The following is a 26,089-nucleotide window of genomic DNA, read 5'->3' as shown; positions in this document are numbered from 1 at the left end:
TGATTCGAAAAATTACGTTTTCCATGCACCAGCCGGTGGCTGCAGATATGAACGAACACCCCAAAACAGTACATTATTTGTACCTACTGTAAGAAAACTCACAACCGCTTCCACATATTTCAGAAAGCCCTGAAAGATTAAAATAGATTTAGTCAGTTGTTGTTTTTTTGCCTTGATCGTGACAGTGAAACAAATGGCTGTGCGTGCTTTCATGCTGTGCAATATCCCCACGAGAGCAGAGTGGTGCCAAGATACTGATGATAAACATTATTGTGGCATATTTCATATTTTTTTTTGAATAATGAATGCGAATGAGTGTGCTGAATTCTGAGTAATGAATTTTGCTTGTGGCAGTAAATCTATTAAACATTGTATATAATACATAACACGTACAAAACAGAAAATATTCAAATCCAAAGTAGTAATATAAATGCAATATGCGCTTGGTATTCAGCAGTGCACTCACAGAGAAAAAAATCTAGGGCATTCAGTATAAAATTTCACTTATAGAAGTAGTTAATTACAGAACATAGCCGGCTGGCCTTTGCTCTTAATCTTTCAGTGAATCCTCATATCTGATTTTTCTCTGTTTCTCGCCTACCACTTCTAGCGCTCTTTTATTAAATAGTTATGAAGATATTGATTTTCTGAAACTTTAATATTTCTAACAAAAGTAGGGTAGAGGCAGCGGAGTGAGCATGAAGTTATTCAATCCATGTTTCATTTTTACATTTGATATATATTTTATTGGCACACTGGAGTATAGCAGTTATACATTTTTTAACATATATCTTTGTTTGAATTCAATTCAGAGTTGTTGTTTTTTTTTTACACAAACAGTATTGGAATAGTCATCAAAAGCACATTTGGTGGTCGAGAAATATGGTGAAAGCAGATCTAAATGGCCTTGCAATTATTTAAAGCTTTAGAAACAATGCGTGTTTGCATACAACAGTGAAAGGGTTACATTGCTTTGTTTGTCAAAGATGTGCTTCCTTTTGAGCCTCGCAAATACTTCAGGCCACACACTTTAATTTATTCCCTGCCACCATCGTGGGTTTCAATCGCACAGATTTCAATTATACGATCAAATATCAGCTTGATGGACACCGCAGTGCGTATGGCAGCATATATATTTCTCTATGTAGGACTGATTATGAATTTGTGTTTCTGCTTAACGAATTTCACAAAGCAGTTCACAGTCATGTTCACAGTAAAACTGGACTTCAGACACTTGCTGAACCCGACCCAGCATAATATTTTCAAGCTAAGACCACCAAACCCTGAACCATGAAACTAATGCTTTTCTATAAAAACTCTCCATTTTAATCTAAAACATATATTTTTCTCACATTAATGTGTTCATCTTATAAAACGGTTACTGTTACAGTACGCGTAGTTCACATTCTAAACTTCTCACAATAGTTAGCAAAGCCCTCAGATTGATTGTTTGAGACAAACGATCTATACAGTGATCTAATACGCCTATTATTGGTCAGTATACTTTTAAAAGCCCACGGAAAAAGACGACTGACTCGTATTATAAATGAACACTTTTGCCGGTAACCATTCAACTAGTCCACAGAGCAAAAGCTTAACAACAAACCGTGTATATAGCATCTAGTGTTATTATTTCACACAGACAAAATACTGCTCATATATTATAATGGCATGATGAAATATATATACGATGTGAGGAAAGGTCCCCAGCTTGGTAGCTTAAAGATGCTAGCTACCAGCTCACAACAATGATACAGAAATTATTACAGGGAATTTCAAGCAAGGTTCAACATTAAGCTCGAAAGATCCTGTAATAATATCTGCTTCATTACATCTACGCCACTCTTTATCATAAGCGGGTTCCTTTCGTTCATCTGAAGTTTTGTCTTTAACCTTTTATGATAAACGAGGTTGGATCTGCTACATTTAGCCCCTGGCTGGATAGACCCCGAATAATATGCTGATATTCGCGTAATTCTCATCCAAAAATCGTTGTTTTTGTATAAAAGATTCAAAACATGAACAAATAAATAAAGTAGCGAAAAAAGATCCACAGTATGTGTCCTAAGCAACCCGGACAGCTTAAGGAGAGTGTTCTGTAGACGGCAGTGAAGGGAGAGAATCGCATATTAAGAAACGGCAAAGTGCAACGATGATCAAAATCTACAGTAGTATTTTTAGCAACACAATTTCTACCCTAACCTACTTTTCAAATCTAAATATACAAAGAAGTCAAAAGTTAAGTTCTGTGTTTGCTATTTTCAAATGGGAAAACCAAAACACTACGCAAGTGTTAAGATAAGCTACATATATCTTAGGTGGAGGTAGAAAGACATATTATACATATGTACTGTATGGAACATAATTATGCCTGAATCATAAAAGTGAAAAACTATTCAGTATTATTATTATTTTGTTATTATGAATGGTGATCTAATAATGTGGAGAAACTGAAATCTAAATATATATATATATATATATATACATATTTCACAAAAAACTCTTTAGATATGTGCAAAAAATTTTAAAAAGTGAAGCACTTTGTGTTTGTGTGTACGCATGTGTGTGTGTGTGTGTTGTGTTTTTTTTTTGTGAGTGTGTGTGAATGCGTTAGTCTGGTGTGGCAGTGTGAATTCGCTCCAGTGTGGTTGAATTTGGCACAGTGTGTCCATAAAAGTTTCATATCCAGTGTGCATATGCTGAGACAGGGTGGATTTTGCTCAAATGGCGGCGCTGAAGGTGTTGTCTCGAGCCCACCGCCTCCCGCTTTTCCAGTCTCTCTCTCTCTCTCTCTTTCTTTCTGCCTTTCAAATTCTCTTTCTCTCTCCATTTTCACACCACTGTGCTCACAGAGGGGTCTGACAGGTTGAGCTGGCCGGTAATGTCCGTTGGATATGGCTATAGATGAGGAAAAAAACAGAAAAAGGGACAGTAAGAGCATACATATTTGCATAATCCTAAATATGCACTGTACCTCCCGTGACCGGTATTTAGTTCACGCTGTTATGACGGAGGCTATCTCTCCACCCACTGAAAGCCATGTTTATCTGTCATCTAGAATAATTTGTCTGTGATTTTAAAAACAGACAGGCCTCCTCGGACTGTGTTGTAAGATAAATAGAGTGAACAAGGTCACGGATTCATTACTGCGCAATTGCTACCTTAAAGGATCATTGCTCACGCTTGCGGTCTTAAATGAATATGCCTGCTTAAACGGACACCGTATATCACATGCGAAAATGTCTGCACAAGAAGCCTGTAATGGCACAAACGAGAGCGCTCTGTCTCCCGGCCCACGGCTAATAATTTACCTGACCTAGAAGTATTGTCTCCATAGTAACTGTCCTAATGAAATATGACAGCCGGACCTGACATGCAGCACAAGGTGCAGTTCATTCCAGTTCGACACAGGTTTCACCCTCAAAAGCTCTCAATTTCTCTGATTCCATAGTATTATTATACTGAAAGTAAACATATATATTTCCACACAGGAAATTATTGCACGCATCCATATCATCGTTCCAGCCCTGGATGATTTTATTTGTGCTGTGAAAAGATGAAAAGAAGATATTAAAAAAATGTCCTAGTGTTTTTTTTTTTTTTTCACACAACGAAAGTCATTTGAATGTTGTTTTGGACCCAATTGACTTTCAATAAATGTGATGAATCTCTAAATATGTGTTCGGCAGAAGAAATAAAATCATAACGCTTAAGATCTTTTTATTCTGTGTTTACGGGATATATATGTTTAGATAATATACCAAATGAAGTGGCTTTAGCGGGTGATGTGATACCCTCAGTCATAACAACATTGTTTATGGTGTTCCAGGTCAATTCTGAGTCATAACCACAGCGCCCCCTGCCTACAAACAGGGGAACAGTTTTAGAGCTCTATTCTACAACAACCAGAAGGGTCATGCTGGTAGAGGAAGAGAGAGGCAGTGTGGCATGTGGTGTGGACACCGACATTCAAAACACCATTCAAATCCATTTATAAAAAACACTGATAGAAAAGAAAAGGATGATTAGGACTGTGATGGGTAAACACCAGTTCAAAAGACATTTTGGCACTGTTTAGCTAGTATGACTGCGTGTCTTTAAACTGCTCCTATTCTGCCTTCATCTTTGAAAAATGTATTTTGTTCATATCAGGTCTGTAAATGATTCAAACCATTTCACTGAAGGAGAAACCAACTGAATTGTGAGCTACATGGATTTGTATATTTTTTGAAAACCATAAACCAAATGAACTGCCAATCAGTATAATCTCTCAAGTTGAGTATGCATGCAACAAAGCCCTAGGTCATACCCAGAAAATGCGTGCTGAATTGAATAAAAAAAAAAATCAGTTTAAACCAATTAAAGTAATACGATGAAATAGTCTGTTTGTGCTTGCACATTTTTTTGTATTGAATCCTCAGAGCCAGTAGCTGTTTGGTTTGAGAGCTACATCTTATTAAACCTGTGGGACCGAAGAAACCGTGCGGAGGCGTTTGTGTGAATGAACTCATTTGGGATTCCAACTCTGAGAGTTCAATACATTGTAAACATAAACCAAAAACCCATCTGAGCAGCGTTTCCTGGAAATGAAAAGTGTGTTTTTTTTGTTTTGATTCATAGAACTGCAAAGAAAACATTGGATGGTTAAAAATAAAGGGATCTTGGTAGTGCAGGCCTGCTGGGGGAACATCACAGGTTATTTTAGCGTCGCTCATCTTTGGTTCTTAACGGCGGTACCGTGCATCGCAGGAGGCGTACAGGGTGACTTTGTGACAGCAACCACATAAAATGGGACAATAAAAGAAGGATGAGATACATGGAAATAACCGTTACAGGACCGAGCGGTGAGAGGAGAGACACAGGAGTACACATAAAGAAAGGGAAAAAGAAAAGAGCATAAAGTAAAGTCACATCCAGGTTAGGCACGGGAGAAAGACCAGCGCAGGCGCTACGAAGGAGAAGCTACCTCGCCCCCTCCTGCAAGGTCAAACCCACAAGCCCCCCAAAAATCTGATCCTCTGTTCCCTCTCCACACTTTCCCTGGCAGCTAGATCCCTGATTGGGCTTTCCCAACAGATGTCTGGATGGAGTATAGATGGCTGACTGACAGACATGTGGCCATGACTGTAACTCCATGTGTGAGGGTGAAGAGAGTCTGAGATGAGACGTTTGTTTCAAAGAGGAGAGATGAGATGACAGGAGAAAGGAAGAGAGTGAAAGAAACAGGGCAGGCGGAGGAGGAGGAAGAGAAAGAGGAAGAGAGCGAGAAGATAGAAGTACAGGCAGGGCGTCATTTTTCTTAATCTTCTTACCGTGTCTTTGGACGACCTACGTCTCTTGATGTTGGAGGCCAGGTTGGTACTGATGGACCTAAAAGAGGCTTTCTTTTTGGGGTCGGGCTCTGCTCTACCACTTTTCCTATCCTAAAATAAATATACAGTATATGTAGAACAATTATTCGTGCTCTCTGGAAGAGCGCGTTTGGTTTCCAACCATCACCACCCACCTTGACTACTAAAGCTACTGAATGGTACTACCCTGCTAATTTTAGCGCTTATCACAATTAACATGGCGTCTCCTGTCCACTCTCCATCTCCATCTTGGCTGTGAGTCAGAACAATGATTTCACGCACCCACAGCGCTCTACAAGGAAAGAGGACACTGGCATATAGACTGGGTGAGAATATGTACATTTAAGTCTTACTTCGACTCTTTTACAATCCTGACACTCTACAGAGGGGAGGAGGAGGACTGCAGTGGATCGTGTGATCAGACCACACTCATCCACAGTTCTGCAACTCCATAAATGGAAAGCCAAAGCATTAGCAAAGGAAAAAAAGCAAAATGAACGTATAATCGGATGGGAAAAAAACAGGCTCCATTTTGAGAGGGAGAAGATGTTCTAGTGTTTTTAGGGAAAATGAACAACTCATCAAATAAACTGTCGAAACTTAACACAGTTCCTTTGCATTATACCCTGGTGAGGGTATAATGGGCGTATGAAGGAAGGAGGAAGGGATGCGCGGGCTCATAAGAGGAGACGAGAGAGTCAGGAAGGGGGGTTGGTGAATCTGGTCAACCAGAAGACATGCAATACATGGAACCAAAAAGGGAATGCAAAATGAATGACATGACAGTTGACCTCGGCTGGCACCGTCACTCCCTCATTGACTAGCACATTTGGACCATGTGTCTGATCCCCTACAGTGAGCGACTCAAGATGTGACCATCTGCAACTGCACTTTACTTTACAGCAATGTGTGAATCATTTCACCAAAAAGGTTTAAAAACTTTTTCGGTTTAAAATAGCATATTCAAGAAAAGCTTTCATTTGATGAAAATGTCATGTAGTGTAACCATCAAGTACAGAACCAAAAACAGGTTAAATATCATTACGTTTTTGGGGGGGAGAGTAACACCACATGACATTGCACAACCTGCCTTGCCTTGTCATAAAAAGGTCAAATTATCTGATATTTAAGACATTTGGTGCCAGTTTTACTAACGGCCTGCGGCGGTGCAAACAGTTTTGTTTTTTTACTGTCAGGATTTACTAGACAATATTGTGTGGAGAATTTTCGTGCGCCTGACCTTATTGAATATGCATTTTTAAGAGTTTCCCTTTCATATGCTAAATTTGTGGGAAAAGAATATTTAAATGAATCGTTGAACACGTTTTACTAAACTAACTTGTCAAATTACTGGTATTTGCGCCATTATTTAACGCCCACAAAAGTACGTCTTAAACTGTTTAGCACTTGAAATGGCTGCAATTGTTGCTAGTAGGAGGTACCGCAGAGAACAGAAAGTGTGTGGTAGAAGGGAGAGCATTTTTTCCACACATTAATTTATATGGAACGCCAGAATAACACGTCCGAACATATCATTTGCCAAGCCATTTTATTTTTATTTTGCTTCAGAGAATAAAAGACGACTAGGAGTCATGCAGTACCAGATCTATCAAAACTTCCAGTTCTTTTAAATGTACTCTGGCTTCTTTATTTTTTAATTCTTTATTTGCGACTATGCTAATTTGTGCTGTGTTGGTATATTGTGTTCGACAATATGTAAATGATATGTTGCATCTGTGTTCTTTAAAATGCCCCAATTATGCCATTTCTTTAAGGCTTTGCATGCAAAGTGAAAGAACTCTTTTATTTTTTCAAAATATGTGTTTAATATCGACTCATGTTCCAGCAATTCTCAAACGATTTGTTGAAACGATTTGTCTCTAAACCCCCCCTTTCTGTGAGCCTACTCTGCTCTGATTGGTCAGAACTAACCCATCAAATTACTAACAACTCATTTAGGCTGTATAGAGTCGATTCTTTATTTTGGGAGACAATAATTTAATTTTATTTCATATAGCTACATTACACACCGCATGAAAGGCAATATTGGAAATGGCATAATAGGGACACTTTAATTTGCATGTTTTTTTTCCCGCAGATATGTCCAATCCCAACTGCAATTTACCCTGTTTAGTAAAACTGGCCTTAGTGAAACACAGATCTATTTTTTTTCTGCATGTTAGATTTTTTAAGCAAATATTCTTAAATATCAATAATTAGAATCAAAAAGATCTACAAATAACAATAGACATTTATGCTAAATTATTTAAGGTTTTTAAGAATTGTTCTCCAAAAATTCTTCTGTAAAGTAAAGTGCATTCAACTTTTAGTTTGTTTGTTTTTTTTTTAAGACATTTGTGAATCATTAGTCACTGTCTGGCTCTTTCCAACAACATTGCAAAAGAAATAAGACACAAAAAATGCCCACAATAAGATTTTTGTCTGTTTTTAAATATTGCATTCTGGTTTCTGTAGAAAGGGTGACCGTACGAGCTCCTTTAACCGTCAGTGCTTTCATCCATTGCATTTCAAAGCCCTGTGATGAGGTAGTGCCTCTGGAGTGGGCAGCTAGCCCACATCACATGGGCTCCTGATCTGCTCCTGGCTCTCTCTGGTTTGAAATGCAAATGCTTCCAGGGCAGATCTGCCTGTTCATGCATTCGGGAAGCAGTTGTGTGTACGGCTTTTGCATACGTTGCACGTGCACCTGGAGCAAGCGTGCCGGGTTTTTTGTGGAATAATTGATTTGAGCTTTCAGGGAGGAATTATTCATCGGCACACATTAGCGGCAGTTAAACATCCATGTTTTCCCTCTCTGATGGGGATTACACGGAGGCTCATTTGCAATTAAATTATATAAGCATTATTTTTCTTTTACTCGATAAAACAGTGGGAGGAAAATCCATCAAAAAGACCATGTTTTTTTTTTTTTTTTTGTTCATCTCAAATTATAAGCCTTCAACAATGCTGGACCTCTGACTTGACGTGGGCGGCACGTGTGGGCGTATTATCCATGCAACACTGTCTTGTGACTCAAGTAGGCAGTAAAGCCCTAAGGTTAAAACACTTAACTCTCTATAACATGAATCTCTGATGTGTGAAGTCAATCAGATAGCTGTCGGCTTTGATACCACACTGACACTTATTCCATTAGTTAGATTTTGTTGGGTTTGCCTCGCGGTGAAATACGTGCCTGCTAATAATGGGTCTAAAGTAACAAGGCCACGCTCAACGACTTGCATCCCTTTAGGAAAAGTAATCTCGCTTCAACAACGCACTAACCTTCACCGCAGTTCAGAGCTCCAGTCATGTGTTGAGCAAGCCGGGTTTCAAGTCTCAAACGGGCTGACCTTGTTACTTTCCGCCAACATCCGGGCATCGTGTTGGCCTGTGAACCATTGTGTATGGATACAGCTGGAGGCCAGCAGTGGACAGACACTGATCTGTATAGGGCGTGAGGACGCTTTGATCCCTGCTAGAGCCCAGCAGGGCCATTCAGCCGGCCTGCTCAGCATGCATCTTCCTGACTCCACAGCGGCATCACAGGCTCCTTTAATGTGTGCATGTGTGTGTGTGTGTGTGCGTATTTGTCAAGCCGCTCAATAAAAGCAATGCCACTGGCAGTAGTGAGGCTGCAGGAGCTGCTTTATCATGCTGCGCAGTTCGATTGGATGGTAAGAGATGTGTCTTTGCATGGATCTGCAGCAAAACACTCATTATTATTGTGAAGGAATTATTTCGGACACTTGTATGTTGCTGCATGGCCAAATGTCCAAATTAATGTATAGGCCTACCTTGAGGCATATTGTGCTAATGTGATGTTATTTTTATTTACCAGATATTCACAATAACATTGTCCTTTATTATCAACAGAAGGCATCTGTGAATTATACTTTGCTTTCTTCGAGTATTAGTGCTCTATTAGTATGATATTAAGCAAGAATTTGAAAGGTTTTGGTGCCAAGGACACTCTTAAACAGTGTGAGAAAATTACTATGCATGATATTTATAACATGTTGTTTCCTAAAATAAATGATTGGCTTTTCAAAAATATGAATCTGGCAAAATATTATCTGGAAAATATTTACTTTGTGTTATTTTTACTTGACACTGTTATATCGTCTGCTGTTGGCAATTACAAAACAAATTTTAAAAAAGGTTTTTAAATCTAAGATGCATTACATTTTTTATTTCTTTAAAGAGTCCTGAAAAATAATCTATGTCAGTTTCCGCAAACACATACTATCAGCACATAATATTTGCTGTAACTATTTGTTTGATTGATTGATTGATTGATTGACTAATTGATTTCCGAAGTATCATCTGACACTGAGGATTGAAGTAATGACTACTGAAAGTTCAGTTTTGCCATTACATGAATTACATTAAATTACATTTTAAAATAGAAAGATTTTCAATTATAATATTTCACAATATCATTGTTTGAAAAACATAAAAGCATGCCTTAGTAAGCATAAGACTAAATAGCAGTGTATTAACATTTTTTCTATACTGTAAAAATCTCTTCATCTTTTCATAATCAGATTCACACTTCATCATATTTGGGGTAAAAATAGTAAAAAAAAAAAATAAAATAGAAAGCTTATTGTAATCCTTTTTACCCTTATCCCTTGCACAATAGAGATTGATTAAAAGTGTTCAGCATGCATGAATATATTGACAAATGATTTTGTTCACTGGACCATTAGCTGCTCAGTTTGACTGCCTTATATGTCTGTTAATTTGTGCCTCATCGTGACCTTTAAGTCGCATCATGAACGCATGACAGACATGTGACTATAGAAGAAATCTATGAGACTGTTCTGTGCAGAAACCTCCGGTCCGTTTTTTGCTTCTAATGTTTTCCAGTAAGAGTTTGGAGGGGATGGGAGACAGCTGTACCTGTAAGTTCTTCCTCCAGACGTTAACTGCTGCAAAAGCCAGCTGCATTTGCTTCCTGCGTGCATCCTTGTGTCGTTTGTACGCGATCTCAATGAAGATGAGGAAGATCCCGGCGACGATGCCACCAGCCACCAACATAAAAACGCCTGTGCGATGAAAAATACGTTTCATTATTTCTACACAATCGTCAGTGTGACATAGAGGGTAACTGGCATAGAGACTACTGATGAGGCCTGTTTACATCAACAGAGATTCATTTTCAGTTTTTGGTGGCACAAGCTTCATTGACAATGTGTGATTTGTGATAGTTAGTTTTAATGCAAATGAGACATTGTGTGCGGAATATTGATCTGCCGCCAGATACGGCTGGATGCTACAGTCAAGTAGAAACCCCTAATAAGCAACCGACAGCGCAGAGACCTTGAGGGATTTGATCAGTGTTGTTGTCAACAGCTCTTCAGAAAGCAAAAGGGATCCTGCGAGAGGTGGATCATACCTGCCATATTCTCGAAAGTGAGTGTGGCTGGTGCATTGCTTCTGGAGTCACACTCCTGATAACGGACCCAGGTTTTATCCAAGTCCTCCATGAAGCCATTCTCATGGGAACTATTAGTTCAGAGACCCAACACATCAGTCAAACAATCCGTTATTCCAGAAATAGAAACAGTTGACAGATTGCAGTAAGCCTAGGGATTAGATGAAAGGAACAGAAAAAAAAACAGAGGGAAAACAAACAAAAGTATAACTGCGTACTGTGGATGATTGAGATTACCTGAGGATGGCCAGTGAGACATTTTGCTTCCACGGGCTATCTTTACGCATCCCGATACCGAATCCAGAGCGGAAGAACAGCTCCCCTGTGGTGACCAGGTCACATTTCTGCGAGGCCTCAAACTCCAACACTGCTGAATCCCATATAAACGCGTGGAGTTTGCTATGGGTAGAAGAAAATATGCATGAAAAACTTGCATTTATGCAATTTAAAATTCTTTTCTTTCACTATTTCAGTCTTAGATTGCTCTTCAAGGCTGTATCATTTGATGTAGCAATTTTAAATAACATTTCTTTAATGAGGCTGAATTTTAAGCAGCCAATGCTTTATATAATTATCAAAAATACATTTATTATTATCAATGTTGTTAACAGTTGTGTTGCTTAATATTTTTTATTGAAACCACTAAACATTTCATTTCTTAGGATTTTTCTTTGCAACAATGTAAAGTGCTGTTACTTACAATCAATCAATTAAAAATACATTTCAAAATTAATATTTTGTCCTACATTTGCTTTAATGACAGCAGCAAACAAGCTGCATTAACTCCACAAGTTTGTGTAAAACCTGATGATTCATTTGATGCGGCATGATTTGAGAATGATCCAAAGAACATCTTGTGCTTCAAGTGGAAGCAAGAAGATCTGTCTGTACAAAGAGTCACACGATAAATGACACAAATTAACTTATTTCATTAGTGACCTAAAAATAATTCAGAATCTTTTTAGTATTTATCCTTCATTTCATGTCACAGTGTTTCTTTGCTAAACCTTTTTAAAATCCCAAACTTTGTTTATTTGCACGTTTAAATGCTCTAAAATGAAATCCCAGTTTGTCATTGTCTGGATAGGCCTGTCACAATAATCAATATATTGCCTTATCGCACAATATACGTACCTGACCTTAATCATTTTTGCTGATGCAATATATCGGCCATTATATTTACATAAAACAAAAAACACAACATAAAAACATTTTTTTTTGCATTCCATTTGTCCCTATGTCTTTTGCAGCATTTCATACATAACACAGTGTAGTCGTGAGGTGCTAGTTACATTTTTTTTTTTTACATTTCTTTTACAGATATGGCCTTGTTTAGGGATCTTTGCCTTTGTGCATACAGAAATCTGACTGCTAAATGAAGGTTGTGTTTTTCAACAATAGTATGTGCCCTTACGTTTCAGAGGGAAAAAAAGGGAAAATCTGTAGATGGAAAAAATCTCCATAACATTTCTTGGTGCATTTGTCTTTTTCTACTTGTAAGAAAATGTGTATTTACTATTTATTCAAGTTATCTAATATTTTGATACTTCATTTCCATGATCTAAATATTTTTTAGAATTAAATGTTTGTTGTCAATTGAAAGTGTGTAGGCCTTACGCTGTTATATTACGATTATACATTCAGTGGCATAAAAAGGTCTTAAAATGTTATTTATGGGGCAATATATCGCACAACAAAAATGTGGGCATATGTCTGGATTTAAAATAACGCCTTCACCTTTACTACTTTTTATACCAACGCCTGAGAACTGGCATCTTCTAAATGGAGATAAGTGGAACTAATTCTTGGAGATTATAGAACTCCAGATGTTAAAAATCAGTAGGGAAAATGTATTAAACACACTGGCAGTCTGCCATCTGTTCCCGTCTTAGCCTTGTAGTGAAGGTCCTTCTTTAAAATACAACTCCCTACCCTGCTTTGTATTCAGCATCAATACTGTACTGAATCACTCTAACAGGGGTTTAGCCTCTCTCTGCTCTCTGCACACAGGAGGATGTGTCACCCTTTATACTGACTGATAATTTAGCTTTCTGCTGCCTATTTCCTGGCATCCTTATCCATGCCTAGCCCCTATTGTGTTTTTAAAGATTTAAAACAACAGCTTCCAATAAACCAGTCCTGCCATACAGGTAACAAAAATAATATTATTATTTGTGGAAACTCTTGATTGTTGACTGACTTGTCTCGCACGGCCTGGATGGCTTCAGCGGCGCTCTCGTAGTTGTGCTTTTCCATGTGGCGGTACATGGTGCTTAGCTCAACTTGGCGCCGGAAGTAAATGTCCACAGAGCTCTGCTTCACTGTGGCGTAGATGAACTTGTCTGATGGGTTTCGCAGCTGGAATACAAGTTAACAGTGGGACGGTCTGGATGAACCGCGCTACGCAAGATAAATGCATTCAAAACAAAATGAATAATTAAAGTAAAATGGTGCTTGGTGTCTGCAAATCAAAAATACACACTTTGCAATTACATGAAATATTTGTGAGAGCAAAATGTCTGCGTGATAAGAAGTAAGTGTGACCTAAATATGTTCACTGAAGTCTCCTACAACTGTAAATGTATCAATAAACCTCTCATAAAATGTAATTTTATCCTTTTAAATGCTTAAATTGAGTCCTTTGTAAATGTTCAGCCCACATGACTGAACTGACGTGATTGTTATGATGAAACAAGGCAAATAAAAATAACCTTTGTGAATGAATGACCCGTAATTATGTGTCCTCGCCACGCTTAATTATACGTGGTGTTTTTATAGCGTGTGAAATGTGAATTCTTGGTGCATGGTAATTTAGAGTCTTATTTGATATTCTGTTGTATAACATGCAAAGCCGCTTCATATTTAGAGCTCACCCTAGGGTCGTTGATGCCGGTAATGCGCTCCTCAGGCCGATCCAGCACCAGGAAGGCTGCCAAATTGGCAGTATAAGATGCAACTATAATCATAGCAAAACCAGCCCACACCATACCTAAAATCCTCGCTGAAAAGCTCCGAGGGGCACCTGTGAATGTAAGCGGAGAGGTGAGAGCGATAAAGAAAATTATGCTTACTGCGAAATCAATCAAACACGGAGTCAGCAATATTTCCACCTCGCAGCACCAACAGACCGAATAATAATCTTATTGCTGATGTCTACCTTCTCCAATGCCGGAGTTCAGAAGTACACCCCAGGAGAACCACATAGCAGAGGATAACGTGAGGGCATCTTCTTCTTCCTCTTCGCTATTTACTTTAAACCTTCCAAACGGGCTGCACAGCAAAGCGCATATCAGTTAGAGACAGATGCTTTTAAACTGCATCCAAAAAAATGTTAACATACTGCCAAACTTTTGAGATCTTCTGCAAACTTTCTTAATACCAAACTACATTCTCGCATCTTTGTGTCATTCCTGTATCTATCCAAGGGTGATGTTTATAGAGCTGGTTCACTCAAAAATGAAAGTCCTGTCACCTTCATGTAATTTTCTTCATGATTTTCTTTCTATTTCAGAGCCCTGAAGATATTTTAAGTTAACTCGTTATTGTATAGACAAAATATATCCTTTGGTGTTACAAAGAACAAAACATCATGCATAGAATGACATGAGGGCGAGTAAATGATGATAGAATTTACATTTCTCATTAAGGTGTTATGCATGTAACAAATATCATCCTTTACCTGAAACGGTCTAATAGGTAGAGCATCACCGCCACAACATGGACCGATAGACCCACCAGTAACCACAGAGTGCTCTGAAAAGGCTGCATGAACGAGTCCAGTGTACTGCGTGGTATTTCCTGCAAAACAACGCAGCTTTATCCAACCCAACAAACACCACCCACGTTGCCACATGCATTGCCATATGGAGCATCAAATGGAGTCTACATCTACACTGGTCAGAGGTGTATTAATAGATTTCACTGTACTCCAGAGTCAATTGATTTATCACAGAGTTTTCTCAGTACAGAGATAAGTCTACTTCAGGGAATTTAATTAAATCAAGAAGATGTAATACTATTCCTGTCCCAGAAAATCATGTTCTCAGAGGACTTTTTCAAAAATTAATTACATTTCAGATACTTTATTTGAAGCTTGAAGTTAAAAAACTATAATGAAACTGACATTGGATCCTTCATTTTTTTTTCCCCATCATTGACCTCATAGAATAATGCAGTTTCCAAGGCAGACTTCATCCAAAAAAGTAAATTCTCCTATTTCTCGTATTCATATTAATGCAAATCTTTATGAAAACAAAATATTCTGAAGAACTCAAAGTCATTGAGGTCCAGAACAACTCTGAATGCCATTGATTTCCGTACGGATAACAAATATCTATATTTAAAATGTTAATTTTTTTTAATGAACTGTCTCGCTAAAGCCAAGCGGTGATCTGTAGGTCATCTGAGGCTCACCTTTTTGACAAGTATCGTGAGCCCCTGGTACTTGAACGGTTTCGAGAACTCTATATACTGGGCTCGTTCATTGTTGATTGTAAGTGGAGCCACGATCATGTCTGCCAAGCCACTCAGGAGCTCTCCCATCATGCCATTCCACTCCTTCTTGTTGCTGTTATTCACCTGGTATCATGGAGATAACATTAAGCAATTTGCCATGCCTAACTGCATTTTACTTTTATTTCATCAGATTCTTAACAATAACTGTGAAGAAGGACTTGGAAATGTCCAGACAAGCCTAGTTGCATGACCTTGCAAAAAAGATACTCAAAGCTTCAGACAGGTGAAGAATCAATAAAGTTATCGGATTACTCACACGCTCCTGAGTGCCAAATTTGCCATCAGCCACTAGATGCACTTCGTAAGTGAAGTTCATTGTCATTGCAAGCTTGATCAAAAGGTCAATGCAGAACCCATAGCAGCACTGAGGCACTATGGGACGACCTATAGAGTTGCAAAAGACAGTCAGATGATCTGGACAAAGCACAAAACTTTAGTTTATCAAACTGTATATAATATAATACATAATGTCTACCTGGAATGGTCTCATTGGGGCCAGTGCAGATCACTTTTTTGATCAGGACTCCATTTACAGTGTACTCTTCCTTACATGTTCCATCTCGAAGCGTTGGTTTCACATAGACAAAGGGCTCTTGATGAATGGTGACAATCTGCCAAATAACGAGAGAACTGAATGTCAATGCATGGTTTTTAATTAAATACGTTTTTTAAAAAGTATACATAAAAAGCCCTGCAATAAAGTACCTTTAATCTTGTTGACATCTGATACCCTTTTGGTTTTTCAGTCTCTCCTCCTGGCCAAATAATCTTCCTCTGAGCGTTCATTACAACCTGAAACGTAATATTTACCTGTCAATAACCTGTATACGTATATGTTGACTGTACATGTAGCCTCCTTTCTGCTAACTTGTAAGTATCAGGTGAAATAATACGTGTAGATTATTAAACATTTTTAGGATATGTCACTAATTTTAGTAAAACGTTAATTTATACATATACATTGACAATTTGTTTAGCTAAAATAACAGCTACTGTACTTAAAATTAAAATTAACAAAGAACTATAGTATATTTACAACTGAAGATTTTGTAAAAAAAAAAAAAAAAAAAAACAGAACTGTTGTTCATTCATGGTTCATGACTTAATACGGTACCCTTACTGTAAAGTGTTACAATAAAATTACAGTGTGCCACTGTCCAAACTGTTAAAATAGCAAACGTTTGCACTGAACAGAAAGACATCTTATTAAAAAGACTGAGCCGATTTCATACTTGCGAGCCATTGTATACGCCCACTTGCACCAGCCGGGTTTTCTGGTAGTTCAGAATGCTGTAGTGGGCGAACCTCCTGTCTCCGTCATCATTAAACTCCACGCGGCCTGTCAGGCCATCTGGATACTTGGATGACATCAGCACTCTAGTACACCAGAGAGGTTTTTTTAGAAAAGGCACAAAATGCTCATTTAAACACAAAGGAAGACATTGACGATGACTGGAAGTAATGAAAGTTACCAGAAAGTCAGAGATGGAGATGCAGGTATGTCTTAAAAAAAGACACGAACGTAACTAGGGAAGAGTTTGGGGGTGTCTGGTGGAGTGGGGTGGATGGCACGTATAATGTGCAGGCACAGACACGGGAGAACAGAAATGACACCTGTAAGGGTCTCAAATTGGGTCTCAAATGCAAATTGGTAGCACCAGATTTCACAATGCCAATGTAAGCAACAACTTAACAGGCTTGATGTGTCCTTGCACTCGATTATTACTTTGTTTGATGAGTGGTTTAGAAGCCAAAAGCTAGCGGTTTCAATATTTGTGGTGTGAATGCTTCCACTCTTGTCAGTGCCAGGCCAGTGGTAATGTATGATAATGCATGACAGCAAATGGATGGTTGGTTGGTTGGAAAGCTCAGAAGCGCTCATCCCTGGCCTCACCGTTTGAAGAGTGGGCCAGTCTTCCAGATGTTTGTATTGCCAACACAGCCTCGAGGAGGCTCTGTGATATTCTCCTTCTCAAAGAGCTCCTGAATGGACTGGGCCACCACAGCCACGGCATCGTAGATGTGCGCAGACTCGTTCTTGCCATTGATAAGCTGAAGGCCGAGCAAGCCTGCCCAGTTGACAACATTACATGGTGTTGGCCAATGCCTCACAACACGACTCTCACTTCAAGAACACGTCAAGGCATACTCGTAATAAAGAAATGCACACATTGCCAGAGAGAGAAAACAAACGTGCATTGCATATGAGCGACAAATTGTCTCAAGACAGACAGAAGGACTGTGAAAGTCATGGGGGGTCAGGACAGGGTCAGCACTGAGCAGAATGGCGTGAAGTTGAACACGGATGTGTATATAAAGAAGCCGGGAACAAAGAAATGCGGTTGTCGCTTACCATCGTATCCACACCTCAATGTGGAGGTAGCAAAGCACCACTTATAAATAAACTCATGACAGCCAAACCTCAAAAATGTATGCACATTCAAACCAATATGGATTACCACAACTCTCTATTGCATCATTTGTTGTCTACTGAAAGAAAGGACAAACACTCAAAAATGAAACAAATTAAACATTAGACATAAAGCACAGTACAATGAATAAAGAATCACTGTGTTTAAAACCTTTAAACATGGCGATGTTTAAACGTTTAAACACGCAAGTACAGCACAGACACTGATTCGTCGGTGGGGATTGCAAATTGTAATCGTATAAAAAGCTTAAAAGGCAAACATGTTGAGTTTGTTACGAAGCCTGGGACAGAGAGAGAGAGAGAGAGATAGAAAGAGAAAGAGAGACAGAGAGAGAGATAGAAAGAACAGATTAAAATAGAGAGGATGAAAAGTACATACCATCTGGGGCTTCACTCAGTGCTTTACCAGACATCTCCCTTTCTCCAACCAGCCACACATAACCAGAGCCTGTCATATTGAGCTGGCGAGCTGCTTTGTAAATGGCTGCGGCTTCGTCTTCACTGTGATTGAATAAAGATAAGTAGTAAGAGACTGAATTAAACACCTCCAAATGTAATGTTATGAGCAGGTCCACATGGTGTCTGTGAGTGCAGAAATGAGGGAATCAGCCATACTACACATTTCTTTAGCTTATTTCTGTCGAATATGTATGTAGTCACCAGCAAGAATGTCAAAAACATGTTTAAATCATTACTCAGAATGCCTCAGATTTCCCCCAAGTCTGTCTGCATATTCTGTGTGGGCCTCGATTGCGAGTGACTCATGAAGGGCAGAGCAACTGTCTGACATTATGAGGTAATCTCTTGTTAACAAATTAGATGTTGGCTCATTTAATCAGAAATTAACACCTCGTGTTTGTACAGAGGCTAGACATCATTTTTAACATTTTAATGCATAAACTTGCTAAAACGCTTGCAATATGTGCAGTGCACTGAGAATGTCTTTTAAATTCTGATTCAATTCCTCAATCTAAACCGGACTTTGAAACAGACATGATTTTGCATTCTGAATGTAAAGAAGCATGTTTTAAAAAAAGTAAATCAATTGCAATTTTTAAATGAGATTTACTAGAAAAGTTAGCCTTTTTGCATATTACAATTTATTTAACAAACGAACTATTGTGGATGTGGACCAGGGGCTGTATAACAGAAACGTTCTATCTTTTTTTTATGTGAAAAAGTTACATTTCTAAACAGATAGGATATGATTATAAAACATAAACTGTAACATTGCACCAAAACTGAACATTTTAATGCAATACTTGCAATTGCTTTGGTTTGCAAATCAGTAAATCAATCCAAATATCATTCCCGTCTAATTTAATTCAAAACCAATTTCCTGTGAAACGTGTCCAGTTGAATTTAAATATCCACCTGAGTTAAAGAGTAGTTTTCAGAATTCTCCGGCCCAGACTGTCTTATTCTCTTGGCTGGTCAAATGTATTATTCAGTAACAATGGCGATTAGCGGTGATGGGTTAAACAGCGGAGATAAACTCACCTTGCAGACAGGATGATAACTCGGGCCTCTAGCTCTTTGGCTTCCTGGAGCAGAGCCGTCAGATTTGTGTCTTGGCTGAACAGGAGCACTTTCTCTGCCTGGGATTAGGACACAACATTAGTCAAGTAGTTGACTCATCCCCACCATGAACCATGCTCTTTGAGAGCTTGCGTTTTTTTTTTTCTCCTTTTCTTTTTTTGGAGGGGGGGAGGGGGTTTGAAAAAAATGAAGTAAAAAAAGTTTCTGAGATAATCTGCTTAAATGAAAAAAACTTAAGTAAGCTTGGAGCAGGTAAAAAAGTTCTGCATTTTCACATGCAAACTCAAGGGAATCAAGATTCCAAGGAAAAACGTGCATGTTAGAGGAAGAGGGAGAAGAAGATTGATGCAACCGGAAAGCAAAAAACAGGTGAAGGAAGGTGGTGGTGGTGGTGGCTTCTTTCCCAACCAAAACCAAAAAAAAAAAAAAAACAACAAAAAGGAAGAAATGCTGCAGAAAGGTGGGAGAAACATCTGGATAGTGCCTGTCCCACACGACCAGATCTCCACGCACTGTGTCAAAAGAATAGACTTGCAATCTTGCTGGCTTCAATACATGCATTCCTTTACACAAAAATAAAAAAAGTGATAGGTGGGGGAGCGAGTTTTTGTATACGCTTTAACAGAAAAAATAACCCATTCTCGATTGAAATCATAAAAAGAATCCAAACAAATAAATAGACGTGCTGGCAGGATAAGGATCTCTGGAATCGGTTTGTTGATTGTTTGACTGCTTTCTAGTGGCTACTTTCAGATAACTTTTGGGCGGCGTGCATTGACCATGCAAATATACCTTGGGTCCTCGCTTGTTGTCAAAGGACAGTTGGTCGAGGTTTTCATAGTTCCTGTTTTTACTCTGATGAATAATGTGCACAGAGAAAATATGCAGACACAGAATATTATAAACAGTTATAAATGGTGCGCAGTAAAGCATTCCAACAAATCTCCACTTTTCTGCTTCAAACTGGGAAACTCTAATCCTGGGGCTTGCAAAAACATCAACAAAGACTACATGGAGCAGACAACCTTATCTGTCCTTGCATATGGCCTGAACCTGCGCGCTATTATTTCAGTGACTTCTCCTCCTTTGATTCTTTTCACAATATTTCATTTTAATTTAACCTTTTCACTTGAATTTAATTAAAACACTTGCCCGGGTGTGCTCCTTGCTTTAGCACAATTAATAATAGACGCTTATGTCTCTGTTTCGTTAGAATGCATTGCTGTTTGTTAATTGCGCGGTACATTCAAGCGCAACCTAATCCCATCCATCAATTTAAATTTCTTTGTCAATATACCGTAAAAAAGAACATCAGCTACACTTGATGAAGCACAGCAAGTCGTTGCCACAAGACATGTCTGTCCAGACATATGGCCCAAAATAAAATATTTCACGCACTCTATCTAGATAATGCACAATTTTCAGAGTCACAGAATCTACCTATATTCATGTCTGTCAAGCATTTGTTGCTTTTGGAGAGCCTAAGTAAAATGAGTAAAACTCTCCTAGATTAAATGGATAGACATGGATTATTTGAGATTGTTTTTATGCAGTTTTATGATTTTTTGTGTGCCTAACTATACATATAAAAAAGCCTGTTTGCTCTCTAAACTCACAACAAACTGAGTCTATCATAATGGATTTAACATACAGCCATTATACCGTGTGGACAACGTGCAGGCAAAGTTTTGTTCTAATAACTGACACAAGCGAAAGACTTTCATGAGCCCTTCTACTCATTCCCAAAACAGTCTGAGAATGTGCATATAAAAACAGCTGGCCTTGGGGCTGCCATTACCGAAAATGACATTGCAACGACATTGCGGGTGTCCTAAAAATACAGTGCCATGCTAATAGATTTAGATACCATAGACGTGGCTCTTGAATTACTGAATTACAAATCATTATTCTGTTTCAATTTAGACACTGCATATGTAACCCTTCATTATAGGCATACGTATGTGTACAAATGCAAAAGTTGATGAGGTTTATTGCTCTCATGGTGCATAACTACCTTCAGCTTCAAATTTATGGGTAAAATACTTTCTTACATAATGTGAAATATCGAACAGCACGGAGCTGCACACAGAGAACGCTCAATAAATCAGTCACAGTCTGTTGCTGGGAAGAAATTTGCACAGAAACGCAAAACAACCAAATCCCCTCCGCTGTTGATTTTTTGCACAGCCCCAGGCTAAGTCCCTCATTTTGCTCCTGTTGTGGATAGACAAATAGGAGAATCTGACTATGGTAAAAAGCAATGTGAGATGAGTAGAAAAGTACAAAGTTTTGCAGATAAACCACTTAAGACGCTGCTGATGCCTCTGGCATAAATAATGTTAGCCAATGGAAAGAAATGTGTTTACACAACAGAAAAAAGGAAACATTTAACATATATAGAGGACCTTTGAGATATTGATTACAGGAACACACGCTGACTTACACGCACACACACATACACACGCTCATTTACATGCTGGGCCGCTTGAGTCGGCAGCCCACGCATCTCACCTTCGTCTCCCTTTCCTCCAACAGGGTTTCCAGTCTTTTCTGTGCCGCTCTGCCCTCGTGGTCGTCACTCACAATCAGGATGATGTGATTCCACTGGAACTCACGCATCATGTCAAACCACACTTGGGCTTGATGGGAATACGGCGGCACCGTGCGCAGGAAGGAGAGGTGGATGCTCTGGATGGACGTTTGGGAGGAAAGAACCAGCGAATCTCAAAAGCCCGAAGCAATTTCAGTTCATTAGGATTTAATCACTTCAACTGTAATTAATTTAGAGACGGATCCAAACATCGCTTCTTAAGCGCGCCATAAGGCAAAGAGTATAAGTGACCCTAAAAGAGTCAATCGATCAAAACGCTGTATGCAGTATTAATGAGAGTTTTTAATTAAAAAATGAGGACTAAAACCGAGTAAACATTTATTACATTATTCTGCTCTTGAGGAGGAACACAAAAAAAAACTGTCCTGATACCCTTTGATACACTACGTCCTTTAAAACTAGTAAAAGTAAAACTCCAAGTAAACCATATTAAAGAAGGTGACTGAAGAAAAAGGCATCTGCGGTGAAACGCAAGTGGAATTTCTGTGATAAACCAGCTGCTGGCGGTCTCCCACACTCACCTTATCAGAGTAGATGGACATGCGGGTGGTGAGGCCCACTACAGGGATACGGTAAAAACCAGCTGTGTAGGACACCGGAGTGGGAGTCAGGTGATCGTTGGACTGGGGTGGGTGGCTCACTAAGATCGCATACACCTAAGGACATGAGGATCATAGTGAGGAGAGACATCTGACAAAGTCACCTCTGAACTACACTGTAAAAGGCCTCTAATCAATCGATCGATACAAATACTAAATGAATGGATGGCACAATGTACATCTATACTTCACTTGCTAAAATCTGTAACAGAAAAAAATACTGATAACCATAACAACAGACTAGCAGTAAGCCTAGAAGTCTCCATACAGAAATTGGAGGACAAGCTAAAAATATGACAATAAATTAATTACATTAACATTCATTAAATATCGGGACTAATAAATAAATATAATTACATGACTTGTACAATGATAGACTCTGATTGGTCAGTTGTGGCCTTTTGGGCGTTTATATATTTCATGGAAATTTTGCAGGGTTCCTACGCAGTGTTTAGAGGGCATCTGTCGAAGGTCACTTGACTTGATGAAATACGCGGTCATGGAGCACGGATGAAGCTCCGGTCACGATGAAAGGCTGGTAAATTTCCTTTTTGTGAAGCGATAGCAATGTATGCAAGTTCTTCCCTATAAAGCGTTGGTTCAGCAATTGTGAACCTTATTTAATATGGAGTGAAGTCTACTTCGCAGGGCACTGATTTGTCGTTTATAGACGCAGTCGCTCATACACTAAACATAGGGTTGCCCCACTCAATGTCCTGTATTTTTTTATTTTCTGAAGTTGGCAACCCTAACTACATGTCAGAATTAATATCTACATTTCTTGTGATTATTCTTGTGAATATTTGGTGTGTAGCTAGCATCCACATCAATAATGTAAAGTAAACTGACTTGACTAACTTCATTATCACCTAATCATGTTAACTGATAACAGATTATAAAAACAAATATTTAAATAAATGTTACAATAATTTTACATTATGTTCTGTCCTGTTAATATAGCCTGTAGCTACAAACGGTTTGCCTTATAGCCTAACCTGTGTAATAAAGCCCTAGGTTCATGAAAACATGAACTCTGAATCACTGAGTCGACTCTTTTCCGTTTCACGTTGAGGTCATCATGAAGCATTAGCGTACTGCCTCCCACTTGTTGCATGCAGAACTGGATCGTCGCCTCGGGTCTGAATGAAAATGCAAATTCATTCTTTACCACTAGGTGCCACTTTTGGACAAAAGCCGCTTTAAACGAAAGCAACCAAAAAAAATCATTTTGGAAAAATGAATCTTTGAACGAACCGTTTGAGAGCCGCTGAACACCTAAGGTAAAAAATAATTTCTTATTTTAAGAAAACGAAAGTGTTTTTAGACCTTGCATGCACTTCAACCTGTTGCTCGGGACTCCCAAAACCCATAATATTCATAACCCAAAATAGTGCACTTGAGCGTTTTTACCGTAGCTGTATTTTCCAGGTTCATACACAACACGTACTGTAACCGTTTTAGTTTGTAACCTATATAGCCCGCTGACGTAAAGCATGTCTTTAACCTTGCCTGAGGAGCCCGCTGACAGCGAAATGTCAACGTGTTGATCTAACATCAGCAGTTTGGTGTCGGTTGTCATGAACAGCATGCTCTTGGGTCTGTGTGTGTGTGTGTGTGTGTGTGTGTGTGTTGGACGGGTGTGATTTGGATGGTAATCCGCGTTACAGCGTTGAAGTCCATAATCTCTGCCTCCACCGCCGTGTAATAATTTGCTAGAGCTTTCCTCGCAGAACAAAGCAGCTGTTATCTACGAGCCTGGCGCCATGTTGGCCTCGTTTTACGTTTTTCATTAAAATAGAGTCGGTGGGCCAACTGTGACGCCAAGGCGCCTCGTAGAGGGGTCAGTAATGTTGCCTTAAATATTTTATTTAGGTTCGGATTTGCGTCTATATGACTCCACGTGAAACGCAGGTTGTCACAATATGACACTTATTTCGCGCTATTTCAGTCTCAGTGCCCGTAACCTCTGAGCACAGCCTCACAGCCTTTCTATCACAGCAACGCTCACTCGTTGGTGAGGTCAAAATGGACCCCGGATCCTGTTGAATGTTTTCTTTTGTGCAGTGTGCTCAGAAGTAGAGACTCGCGGCGGCGTTTGCCTTTACAGAATACAAAGTTGCAATGACTAAATTTGGCTGAAAATACCTTTTATTGAAACAATGCACGTTTATGAATCTGACTTTTAAAGATTTTGTATTGCCTAGCTTTAAAAAAAAAAAAAAAAATCGCATGCAAAACAAATTAAAACATAAATATAAGTCAAATAAATTAAACATATCAAAATTAATTCGTGACAATGACAGTTCTGGAATCTGGAAAAAATGATGTAAAATAGGCTACTGATATTATACTTATATAAATATAATTTTTAATTAACAAGACAGTCATCAGAAACGGTATCTTGATAGATAGATAGATAGATAGATAGATAGATAGATAGATAGATAGATAGATAGATTGATTGATTGATTGATTGATTGATTGATTTCTCTTTGCAATAACCAATACAAAAAATTGACTTGGTGACATTGCACTTAAAAATATTTCAATAGAAAATGACTTAAATATTAACAGTACAATAAAAAAAATTAATATAGTCATTAAGATACGTTCTATAAAGTGATGTTTTTTTTAATTAATCAAACGTTGAAAGCAATTAAAAATATCTTTATTTATTTATTTATTAAATATTTTATTGTAACATTTTTGTGCTTATTCGGAGTATTGACGTGAGTTGAAGAGACTGGTTTGCGAGCGTTACCTGGTTAGAGATGAGATCCTCGCACACGGAGAGTGCCATCTGGATGGCGTTTGGCTTATGGGTGACTGAAATAGCGTTCATCTTGAACTTATCTTTGCCGTAAATATTGTTGGCTTGGGTGACGGCGTCTTTGAACACTTGTTCGTATCTCTTCTGGCTCAGGACAGCCCCGATATTCACAGTCTTGGGTTCGCATCCGCCTCTCGCACAGGAGCACGAGATGAGGAAGGCGAACAGAACCAGACGCATTTTGCCCTGGATGGCAGAGGAGTCAAGCCGAGTGCCCCGTGGAGGATGCGTGTCGATGCCCGTTGATTAGACCGATCCGCTCTCACTGCGCTGGAATGCGATCGCCCGACAGTCTACTCCGCAGAGGAATGGGTTTCACTCATTGAGTCCGCTCATGAAACCCGTTCATATTCAAGAACCATGTCAACCCGCCTTTGTGGAGAATGACGCTCGCTCCTGTTGATAGTCGTCTCGCTTAAGCGCTCTCTCTCTCTCTGTGGAGAAGGTGGAAAAATCAGCTTTGCGGAGACGTTGTAGTCGTCCGCGTCCACTTGTCCCGCTCTTGGCGTGATTGAATCGCAGTCAAGGTTTTGTCTAGGGTGACCTGATGCTCTGTGAGAGACGCTGTCCTTGGTGCTGAGAACTGAGCTCGCGCACTGATGCGCGCGCACTCGCAGATTACGCCTGATATCGCGGAGCTGTCACGGTCGAATAGACTTCAAAACGTTTGCGTTAATGCGTGGAAAATCTCAGGTCATCACAGCACCGCATGATTGAACTAATTGGATGCATTCTCTAACGTTAATGTTTAAGTCACACGGAATCAGTAAGATGTA

At 39.0% G+C, this 26,089-nt stretch overlaps 1 protein-coding gene across 5 annotated transcripts; it reads right to left on the bottom strand.

Annotated features, from left to right (window-relative positions):
- Positions 1-718: 718 nt before the first annotated feature.
- On the bottom strand, positions 719-26,089 carry grin1b (glutamate receptor, ionotropic, N-methyl D-aspartate 1b). 5 transcript variants are annotated; one of them, XM_043238919.1, is made up of 21 exons: positions 25,245-26,086; positions 22,406-22,540; positions 21,785-21,961; positions 20,066-20,128; positions 19,235-19,332; positions 18,114-18,235; positions 17,198-17,372; positions 16,536-16,680; positions 16,009-16,095; positions 15,779-15,914; positions 15,560-15,687; positions 15,202-15,366; positions 14,468-14,586; positions 13,946-14,058; positions 13,662-13,810; positions 12,989-13,146; positions 11,026-11,187; positions 10,750-10,859; positions 10,254-10,399; positions 5,313-5,423; positions 719-2,898 (listed from the first exon to the last, which is right to left on the bottom strand). In XM_043238919.1, the coding sequence occupies exons 1-21, from the start codon at positions 25,491-25,493 to the stop codon at positions 2,833-2,835; spliced, it is 2,814 nt and encodes a 937-aa protein (XP_043094854.1). In that variant the 5' UTR covers positions 25,494-26,086; the 3' UTR covers positions 719-2,832. The 5 variants fall into 5 exon arrangements, with proteins under 5 accessions (XP_043094854.1, XP_043094855.1, XP_043094856.1 ...); XM_043238920.1 differs by lacking the exon at positions 20,066-20,128 and having other exon boundaries at positions 25,245-26,082; XM_043238921.1 differs by lacking the exon at positions 5,313-5,423 and having other exon boundaries at positions 25,245-26,066.

The sequence above is a fragment of the Puntigrus tetrazona genome, chromosome 5 (genome assembly GCF_018831695.1).
Source record: "Puntigrus tetrazona isolate hp1 chromosome 5, ASM1883169v1, whole genome shotgun sequence".
Taxonomy (NCBI): domain Eukaryota; kingdom Metazoa; phylum Chordata; class Actinopteri; order Cypriniformes; family Cyprinidae; genus Puntigrus; species Puntigrus tetrazona.
The sequence above is the reverse complement of the archived record's forward strand: the minus strand, read 5'-3'. Positions and strand labels throughout refer to the sequence as shown.